This window comes from Artemia sp. Qi Xiang Cuo, chromosome 3 (assembly GCF_049724085.1).
Source record: "Artemia sp. Qi Xiang Cuo chromosome 3, ASM4972408v1, whole genome shotgun sequence".
Lineage (NCBI taxonomy): Eukaryota > Metazoa > Arthropoda > Branchiopoda > Anostraca > Artemiidae > Artemia > Artemia sp. Qi Xiang Cuo.
Genome location: NC_142796.1, coordinates 74332186 through 74343173, shown reverse-complemented (window position 1 = coordinate 74343173; position 10988 = coordinate 74332186). Strand labels below are relative to the sequence as shown.

General features: G+C 34.1%; 1 protein-coding gene across 1 annotated transcript in view; it reads left to right on the top strand.

The window, feature by feature from the left end:
- Positions 1-10988, top strand: part of LOC148954516 (uncharacterized) — a 118093-nt gene that overhangs the window by 83305 nt on the left and 23800 nt on the right. The window contains exon 2 of the mRNA XM_089087129.1: positions 771-1038. Within this exon, the coding sequence (XP_088943255.1) occupies positions 777-1038 (262 nt within the window). The 5' untranslated portion in view covers positions 771-776. The remainder of the gene's footprint in view (positions 1-770; positions 1039-10988) is intronic.

Genomic DNA, 10988 nt, shown 5'->3' with positions numbered 1-10988 from the left:
CTCTCTCTTCTCTCTCTCTCTCTCTCTCTCTCTCTCTCTCTCCCTCTCTCTCTCTCTCTCTCTCTCGCGCTCTCTCTCTCTCTCTCTCTCTCTCTCTCTCTCTGTCTCTCTCTCTTTCTTTTTGTTTATTTTACTCTTTGTTTACTTAAACTATTGCTTGCTTATTTGGATTAAGTGGTCCTGGCCATTTTCATACGGAAATGTGATGAGCTTTTGACTGTTTTTTTTTTACTTAAAACGAATTATTAAATTTCATTAAAAATTCAGATATCTTGTCATTTTGTTACCCCTTAAGACATCTTATCGACATTTCGAGTTACACATTTTTACTTTCTCTGTGGCTGCTCAATTTTGCATGTAGGGGAATTTTCCGTAGAGGGGGGGGGGAATTAGCGATCATTTTTTTTCCCTTTCGGATCATCAAGTGATTATGTATGAAATGCGTATCAATGAAGATTTTTTGCCGGATAAAAACAAGTTTTGTTTACAAAATATATGAAAAAAGCGACTCTAAAACTTGGAACTAGTAGAAATAATGCTATATGAGAGTGGGTGCCTCCTCCGTGAACCCCAGCTATTCAGGTTAAAGTTTGACCAATGTTTTTTTGAAAGCATTCTACAATGCAATAAGTAGAGCCAGTTGCGAAAGCAAAGTGTGCTATCTGTCAAGTACCGTTTATGAATACTGAAACGTGGGTGTACCAAGAAAATATATTAAACAAGCCCTTAAAATGGTCTCTGAACATAGTCAGACATATTGTTTTTTTTAGCCACACATGGTCGAGATTCCGGCAGACATCTTGCATATTTTGGAGGGTGATGATGCACCTTTGGCCACCGGCAGTGGATTCCGGCCACCGGCAGACATCTTTTTCGATGAAATGACGCCTACTCCAACAGAAATCGAAGAAAATGGAACGACGTGTGCTTTAGCTCCTTATACTGGCAATTCAAGTGACGCGTGGATTCAAGGTCGAGTTTCGGTTATCGACGGCCCCCAATTGGCTCCAAATCCAGATGAAAGCCTGGGAGAAGCCAGTAAGTGTAATTTAGAACCATTCTTGAGCAGTTATAATTCTGCAGTTCCTGTTGCCAATAAAGGTTAGAACAATTTCTGCCAAATGTTCCATACAACGAGTAAACTTAAATCTATGGCTTATTTTATGAAGAACAGCTAAATGATATGTGAGTTCTTGTCCAAAAATTTGATGTACATTCTGTTTAAATGTCGGATGACAGGCTTAAAAATTTTGCGTTGTATACTCTCTTGTGAGGATTTACAGCTGATGTCGAGCTCTTTAAAATCAATATCTCCTGGACTTACTGTGGCAGTAGGTAGATTTATTTAAAATATTTGCGATATATGTCAATGAAAGCAAAAAAAAGTTTTTCGCTGTTTAGCACAGGATTTTGCAAAGTTGACAATTTGCATACAAATTAGATATGGTATTTTCTTGTAAAAAAATTGACTTGGTGTCTGATAGGGGATTTGCTGTAAATACCGTCTAGTCACTTATTTCATCTACTTTTCTGCTGATAAACTAAAATTTCAAATCGAGATAGTTAAAGATGTTCGGGATCCTCTTCTTCAATGTAAGACTCCTTTAGGATATTCCTAGTCAATTCTGATACAAGAAGAGTTATTTAGTACTTTTTTTAGTTATTTTAGTTATATTTAGTTATTTTTAGTTATTTAGTTAGTTATTTAGCAAAACTACACCAAAATACTACAAAAATATCTGACAATAGCAACAATGTAGCAACTGATAATATGATTAATAACAACAAAATAGCAACTAAAACAAAATCATTGATCTATTTACTCTCTTTAAACGAGCAACTGTGTATGCATGTATGTATGTATATGTATTTATAATTTTTTTCTTGTAAACAGCTCCATATTATTGTTCTTTTGAAAATTGTCACCCTGGGATTTTCTGGCCTGAAAAAATGATTTTAATAGGTCACGAGTTTCAGAAAAGTCGTTTAGAGCCTTAATCTTAGAAAAATAATTGTGTGTGCAACATCACATTTATGTACACTTCAAGAGCTAAATTACATACTTTTCCCCTAAGGGTGGTCGTATTATTGTTAGAATCTAGGGTGTACGCACAATTACACAAGAGGACAAATTACTCTGAACAGCTAAAGAAAAAGGTATGAAAATAGAAACAGTAAAAATCACATTGAATTGCAAACGAAAATGTTGCACAACGAAATCCATGGAATGAAAAAAACAAGGAGAGCTTGAATATGCCTCCTTTGATATTCCGATTGATTTAGTAAAAGTATTTCCTGATAAACTATCAAAACCTTTATCAAATATTTATACATACATACAGAAGAAATATACATAAAATGAAAATATTTTGGATTTCTATGGATTCCCACCAGTTTTCTTAACATCGATATTCTCTAAACTGTATAAGAGCTTCGCAGCAGATCAAACAGTTCGTGGGAACGAACTGTAAGTAAGGAGCGACCGGGCTTAATGGTAACCAAAACTCTAAAAAACGGAATTTTTTATACCAATAGATATATCAAAAGAATCAAATTTTAATTCTGATTTCAAATATATAAGTTTCATCAAGTTTAATCTAACCTATCAAAAGTTATGCGCCTGAGAAAATTTGGCTGATTTTTGAAAAAAGGGGAAAGACCCCTAAAAGTTATAGAGCCTTAATGAAAATCACACCATCATATTCCGCGTATTAGAAAACCCTACTGTAGAGGTTTCAAGCACCTATCTACAAAAATGTGGAATTTTGCAATTTTTGCCAAAAGAAAGATCATGGATGCGTGTTTATTTGTTTTTTTTTCTTTGTTCTTTTTCCCAGGGTGATCGTATTGATCCAATGGTCCTAAAATATCGTAGGAGGACTCATTGGAATGGAATTTAAAAGTTCTAGTGCCCTTTTTAAGCGACCAAAAAAAATGGAGGGAAACTAAGCCTCCTCCCACGCTCATTTTTTTCCCAAAGTCACCTGATCAGAATTTTGAGATTGCCATTTTGTTCGGAATGGTCAAAAATACTATAACTATGTCTTTTAATATGACTTAATCCCTCGAAGCCCCCAGGGGGAGGGCTGAAAGTTATGAACTTTACCCGATGTTAACATATAGTATTGGTTATTGGGAAGTATACAGACGTTTTCAGGGGGAATTTTTTCTGGTAGTGGGGGGTGGAGGTGGGTCGGGGGTTATATGGGAGGATATTTTCATGAAGGAAGTTTTCAGTGGGTAAGGGACATGGCCATGATGGGGGCGCCAGATTTACCATAATTATTTCTTAAAAAAATTAGAAATTAAATATAAAAAAACAAGTTTTTTAACTGAAACTAAGGAGCAACATCAAAACTTAAAACGAACAAAAAAATATTAGCTATATGATTGGGTTCACCTTTTAGTCAATGCCTCTTTAAGCCAAAGATTTTTTAGTACTTTCATAAGAGCTATTTATTCTAATTAACGGCCTTTGTGATTAAGGGGTCATTTTTAAAGAATTGGAACAAAATTCGAACTTTAGCTTAAAGAGCATGGTATTGACTAGGGGGCAAACCCCCTAATATACGCATTAAAAATATATGAATATAGAAATTCGTTACGTAAGTTAATTCGTAAGTTACGTATATTTATTACTAATAAAAACGTTCGTAAATAAAATTCAAAAAGTTTCGAGAAAGCCATTTAACCAAATAAAAGTAAAATTAATATGCAAATTTCGTTTTAATTATCCATGCACGGTGAGCCAAAATCAAAACCTGCATTAATTCAAAAACGTTCACAAATGAAATAAAAAAAAAGTTTTTTTTAACTGAAAGTAAGGAACGACGTTAAAACTTAAAACGAACAGAAATTATTCCGTATATGAAACGGGCTGTCCCCTCCTAAACGCCTCGCTCTTTACGCTAAAGTTTGACATTCTCACAACTCAAATTTTTTAAACAATAAAATTTTGTTTTAATTACAAATTTTTTTCATTAACGTTAACGAAATTCACACCATCAGATTCAGCTTATCAACGAACATTATTAAAGAAGCTTCAAACTCCTATCTGCAAAAATTTGGAATTTTGCGTTTTTAATTAACTTAGCGAAAATTACACCATCGTATTCAGCTTATCAGGGAGCCCTATTAAAGAAGTTTCACGCTCCTATCTGCAAAAAGGTGGAAATTTGCATTTTTTGCTCGAAGAAAGATCAGGATGCGTGCCCTCCAAAAAATGGAGGGCAACTAGGCCCCCTCCCACGCTCATTTTTTTCTCAGTCACCCAATTTAAATTTTGAGATAGCCATTTTGTTCAGCATAGTCGAAAATCTAATAAATATGTCTTTTAGGATGAGTTAATCCCCCACAGTTCCCAGGGGAAGGGCTGCAAGATATGAACTTTGCCCATTGCTTACATATTGTATTGGTTCTTGGGACGTATACAGACATTTTCAGGAAGGATTTTTTTCTGGTGGGGGGGGGACTGGAGGAGGGGGTTACTCGGGAGAATCTTTCCGTGGAGGATGTTTCTTTGGGGTAAGGGACATTTCTATGAAGGGTGCGCCGGATTTCCAAGCATTATTTAAAAAACGATCAGAAATTAAATTAAAAAAAACAAAATTTTTCAATTGAAAGTAAGAAGCAACATTAGAACTTAAAACGAACAGAAATTATTACGTTTATGAGGGGGTTGTCCCCCAAATCAAGACATCGCTCTTTAAGCTACAGTTTTTCTTAGTGATTTCAAAAGAGCTATCTATTCTAATTAAACGGCCTTTGTGATTCAGGGGTTTGTGAGTTAATTTTTTTTTAGCTTTTAATGTAAAGAGCGTGGTATTGACTAAGGGGAGAACCCCCTCATATACGTAATAACATATACGTAATAATTAAAAAACAAAAAAAAAAAAAGCGAAACGGCTCAATAGTAATCGAAACTTTTAAAAACGGAATTTTGATGTCAATAATTGTATCAAAAGAATGAGCTTATAATGCTGATTCTAAATATATAAATTTTATTAAGTTTAGTATTACTTATCAAAGGCTACGAGCCTGGGAAAATTTACCTGATTTCTTAAAGAGCAAGGAAACATCCCCTGCAAGAGAAAGAATTTTAATGAAAATCCCACCGTCAGATTCGACGTATCAGAAAACCCTTTTACATAGGTTTCAAGCTCATATCTGCAAAAATCTGCAACTATATCTGCAACGTATTTTTTGCCAGAAGAAAAATATACGAATATAGGAGTTCGTTGCGCAAGTTAATTTGTAAATTACGTCAGAACCAAATTTAGAGACAGCCATTTAGCAAAAGAAGAGTAAAATTTTTATGCAAATTTTTGTTTACTTATTCAATGACGGTGAGCCAAAATAAAAGCTGCATTAACTAAAAAACGATCAGAAATTAAATAAAAAAAATAAGTTTTTTAAACTGAAAGTAAGGAGCAACATTAAAACTTAAAACGAACAGAAATTATTCCGTATATGAAAGGGCTGTCCCCTCCCCAACGCCTCGCTCTTTACGCTAAAGTTTAACTCTGTCTCACAACTTTATTTTTTAAAACAATAAAAAACTTTAGCGCAAAGAGCGAGGTGTTGGGGAGGGGACAGCCCCTTTCATATACGGAATAATTTTTGTTCGTTTAAGTTTTAATGTCGCTCCTTACTTTCAGTTTAAAAAACTTTTTTTTTTATTTAATTGATTTAAAGAGACGATCCTTGAACTTATAGATGAACAACAATTCGGAAACAAGAAAGGTTATCAACTAAAATTGTCACCCTGGGATTTTTTGGCCTGAAAAATGATTTAAATAGGTCACGAGTTTCAGAAAAGTCGTTTAGAGCCTTTATTTCAGAAATATAATTATTTGTGTAACGTCACATTTATATACACTTCAAGAGCAAAGTTATATATTTTCCCCAGGGATGGTCCTATTGTTTTTAGAATCTAGGGTGCATGCAAAATTACACAAGAGAACAAATTACTCTGAACATCTAAACAAAAAGGCATGAGAATAGAAACAGCAAAAATCACATTGAATTGCAAACTAAAATGTTGCACAACAAAATCATTACATGGAATGAAAAAAACATGTTAGTTTAGCGTGTGTGATTCTGTGAACGATAAATAGGAAGGAGGAACCGAGGAATTAAAATCATGCCAGAATTACTCAATCCAATTGAAATTTCTGATTTTTCACTCTAGAATGAAGAAGTGTTATTTTAGCATCTCCAAAGATACATAGGAGGGAGGGAATAAATTCACGCCTAAATTTCTTAACCACTCTGGAATTGAATAAAGTAATTTTCACGTCGGTTTAGGATGAACAGCAAAAGGGAATTGAATTTATGCCAGAAAAAAATATATGAGTAGCGTCACATTTATATTCATTCAAAGAGCAAAAAGTAAATTCTCCCCCCCCCCGGGGGGTCGTATAGTTTTTAGTATATATGACGCATATACAATTATAAAAGATGATAAGTGACTCCGAACAGCTTAAGAAAAAGATTTGAAACAACGATCAGCGAAAATCACATTGAATTGCAAGCGATAATGTTTCTCAACGAAATGTACTGTTAGAGATAAAGCAAAATTACAACACAACGAAGGAATGTGTCAGTTTAGCGTATTTGAGTCTGTGAAGGATAAACAGGAAGGAGGAATTGGTTTTCAGTATCTATGACACGTGCAAAATTACACAAGATGACAAATTACTCTAAAGAGCTTAAGAAAAAGGGACGGAACAAGAAGCAGCAAAAATCATATTGAATTGTAAACGAAATTGTGAATTAAAACTAAAGAATAACACGATAATTATAGTATTGCATAATTGAGATATAACAGAATTACAATGGAATAAGGAACATGTCATTTTAGCCTCTGTAAAGGACAAACAGGAAGGAGGAATTGAATTTTCGCAAGAATTTCTTAATTCAACTGGAATTACTGATTTGCCACCCTGTGACTTGAAACTAAAAAGATTTTTCATTTCATTGACATTGGAACCTTCGTGTTTTTTCATTAATTATAAAACACCCAAATTAAAAAAAAAATATCACGACTGGGGAAAAGCTGGGATTTTTTTTTTATCTGTATCGCCATTTGAAATTGGACATGATTTTGAGTGAATACGAATAGCTAACGAAAAAGGCATGGAAAATTGTCTGAGGTAATGATACACGAAAATAAAGCGCAGCGAGATCTACGGCTAGAAGACATGAGACAACAGGAATTGGGTCAAATCCCAAATGAAAATAGCGGATAAAGAAATCTGCAGTTAGAATAAAAGCGACAGAGATGATCATACCGAATCGTAAACGAAATCTGCAGTTAGAAGAGAGGCAACAGTGAGAATCACAACAAGTCCCAGGAGAAAACAAATCCTATAAAATGGACGATTCTTTGATGCATTAAAAGGAATGAGGAATTGAATTCACGGAAGAATTTAATTCAGATGAAATTGCTGATTTGAGACCTCATGACTTAAAACTAAAGAATAACGCGATGATCATGCTAATATGTAATTAGAGAATCAGATATATACAAGCCTACCATGTGCCCAGTGCCGGGGCCCAGACGAAGCATGGGCTTCTGGTATTATTATATAAACAATAAATAAAAACACATTCTAAATTTGAAGATAAGAAAGTCGCCATGCAGTTGGCAAACTCTTTAACCAGCCCGCACAGTTTTATCACTTCTTCGAATAAATAATTCTAAAAAAAATGTCTAAAAAAGAAATTAAAGAAATCTAAAAAAATAATTCGAAAAAAATTAAAATTTGGGAAATTTTGTGAGTGTGGGGATGAGACATAGGAAGGGTTTTCTATCGTAGTGTTATTTTAAAAAGTGTTTGAACTTATCATGTTTTTATGTGGTCTGTCGTATTTGTAATAACCATGGCCCATGAGGCTTTTGTGAGAAATATATCTATATACAAGCCTGCCGTGTGCCGAGTGCCCAGACGAAGCACGGTTTTCTGGTATTATTATATTAAAGTAAATAAAAACACCATATAAATTGGAAGATAAGAAAGTCCACCATGCAGTTTGCAAACTCTTTTACCAACCCGCAAGTCTTTATCAGTTCTTCGAAAAATTAATTCTAACAAAAATTTCTGTAAATTTTGACAGGGCGGTAATGCCTATTTTTCATTGAAAGTAGGAAAGTAATAATTTTGGTCATAGATAAATGGTACAAAAAACATCGCTGACAGACAAACACGCAAGGGAGGTTTTGAGCCCTCCCTTATTTTTTTTTTCGATTTCCCCTGTCTTGCATCTAGCTCACCAATTCGCTCTGCTTTCTTTTTAAGTTGCCCCCCTTAAAAAAAAAAATAAAAATGACACGTATTATACAACTGTAGTAAAAATTAGTTTTCAAATAATTAATTTAAATAGTAAGTGTTCTTTATCTCTGTTTATCTGATTAGGTCCAATCTATCACGTATTTTCTTTTAATTGGAATTTCCACTTATTTGTGAGTAGGCCTAATTTTGCTGCCGTTTGGTATCGGTTGGCACTGTTTGTCCTTGGTGTTGGACAATGTGGTATGAGTATATGCTAATTTAGCCGCATTTATGTCCTGGCCTTAATAAATGAAATAGTCTTTTTTTTACTTTTTTTGTTCTTACTAAGCAAAAGTTTTCGATCATTCTAACGATTGCATTTTTGTATTCTTTTCTCCACTTTTGATTTCCTTTTTGTAAAAATTTTAAAATTGCTTTTTAATTAAGAAAATAAAACAACTAGTTTCAAATACTTGAGTTTCATGTATTATTTAATTATCACTTTTTTTTCTAATTTTATCTTATTAAAGCATAAATCAGTAAATAAAAAATTAAATCGACTAGAAAATTTTATATCATAAACACGGCAAAAACTGAACTAAACGTTTCTGAGGCAATTTGTAAGTCAAGTATATAATTTATGAAATTATTTTATTTATAATATAATTTTTCATATTATTTTATATACAATTTACATATTTATAATATTAATAATAATTTTTTATATTTATTACACAATTTATGAAATAAGATTCATTGCTGTATTAACGTATAAAACATTATTAGTCTTTAATATAAGTTTCTTTTTCATATTTTCATATTTAATATTTTGGCCTGTGTTGTGCTGAGGACTGTCTTTTGACATAGGGATAAAATATTCATTTACAGTTAAAATTCCACTATCTTGAAAAATAAAGAAGAATTCTCTTCTCTTGGTATTTTGCCTCAAGACAAACAATATCAGCATCATTCTGATCACGAAGACTTTTTAGTTGGTAGTTCTGCCAAATAAGTCAAAGTGGCAGAAAATGAAGACAATCATTCCAGTAAACGACGAAAATATGGGGCATGTTCTAGTAGACCTGACGTGCCGTTGAAAATACAGAGGTCAAAGTTTAACGAGACCTATAAATTTGACACTGACAAAATCCGAATAAAATGGGATCAACAAATTTATCCTGAGGAATTTGATATGCCCCTGGTTTCTGAACAGAAGAAAAGAAAAATAGAAATAAGGAAAATTCACGTTGCTGAAAATAGTACTGAAAAATATCGTGACAGGCCTACGGAGACAGCCGTCAATAGCAGTAATAGTAGCCGTCATCAAGGCCAGTATCCATCGTTTGACTCGGTTCACTCTTTTGCTACAAACAAATCAAATTCACAAAATAGTGGAAATTCGAAATTTATACCCACAAACAATGAAAAGTTGTATCATTCAAAGCGAAAAGCAGGAGTGCACCATAACGAATAGAAACAAAATGAAGCCCATGGCTATTCATCACCACCGTCTAGAAGCAGTTGTAGAAATAGCAACAGCAATAGCAGTCTTCGTCAAGGCCAGTATCCATCGTTTGACTCAGTTCACTCTCCTACTACAAATAAATCAAAATCCCAAAAAAGTGAAGCAGTATTAGAAAAATTTGAAAATTTGAACTTTATGCCCACAAACAACGAAAAGTTGAATCCTTCAAAGCGAAAAGCAGGAGTGCAGCACAACGAAAAGAAACGAAATGAATCCCATGGCTATTTCTCACCACCGTCTAGGAGCAGCGTTAAAAATAGTTGGAGTAATAGCAGCCGTCATCAAGGCCAGTATCCATCTTTTGGCTCGGTTCACTCTTTTGCTACAAATAAATCAACTTCGAAAAAATGTGAAAATTTGAAATTAACGCCCATAAACAACGAAAAGTTGAATCCTTCAAAGCGAAAAGCAGGAGTGCAGCACAACGAAGAGAAACGAAATGAAGCCCATGGCTATTCATCACCACCGTCTAGAAGCAGTTGTAGATATTTCTATCGTTCTAGCAGTTGTAGTCAGTATCCATCGTTTGACTCAGTTCACTCTCCTGCTACAAATTAGTCAAATTCGCAAAAAAGTGAAAATTTGAAATTTATGCCCACAAACAAGGAAAAGTTGCATCCTTCAAAGCGAAAAGCAGGAGTGCAGCACAACAAAGAGAAACGAAATGAAGCCCATGGCTATTCATCGCCACCGTCTAGAAATAGTGGCAGAAATAGTGACAACATTAGCAGCCTTCATCAAGGCCAGTATCCATCGTTTGACTCAGTTCACTCTTTTGCTACAAATAAATCAACTTCGAAAAAATGTGAAAATTTGAAATTTATGCCCATAAACAACGAAAAGTTGCATCCTTCAAAGCGAAAAGCAGGAGTGCAGCACAACGAAAAGAAACGAAATGAAGCCCATGGCTATTCATCACCACCGTCTAGAAGGAGTAGTACAAATAGTAAGAGCAATAGCAGCCATCATCGAGGTCTTTATCCATCGTTTGACTCAGTTCACTCTCCTGCCACAAATGAATCAAAATCGCAAAAAAAGTGAAAATTTGAACTTAATGCCCACAAACAACGAAAAGTTGCATCCTTCAAAGCGAAATGCAGGAGTGCAGCACAACAAAAAGAAACGAAATGAAGCCCATGGCTATTCATCACCACCGTCTAGAAGCAGTTGTAGATATTTCTATCGTTCTA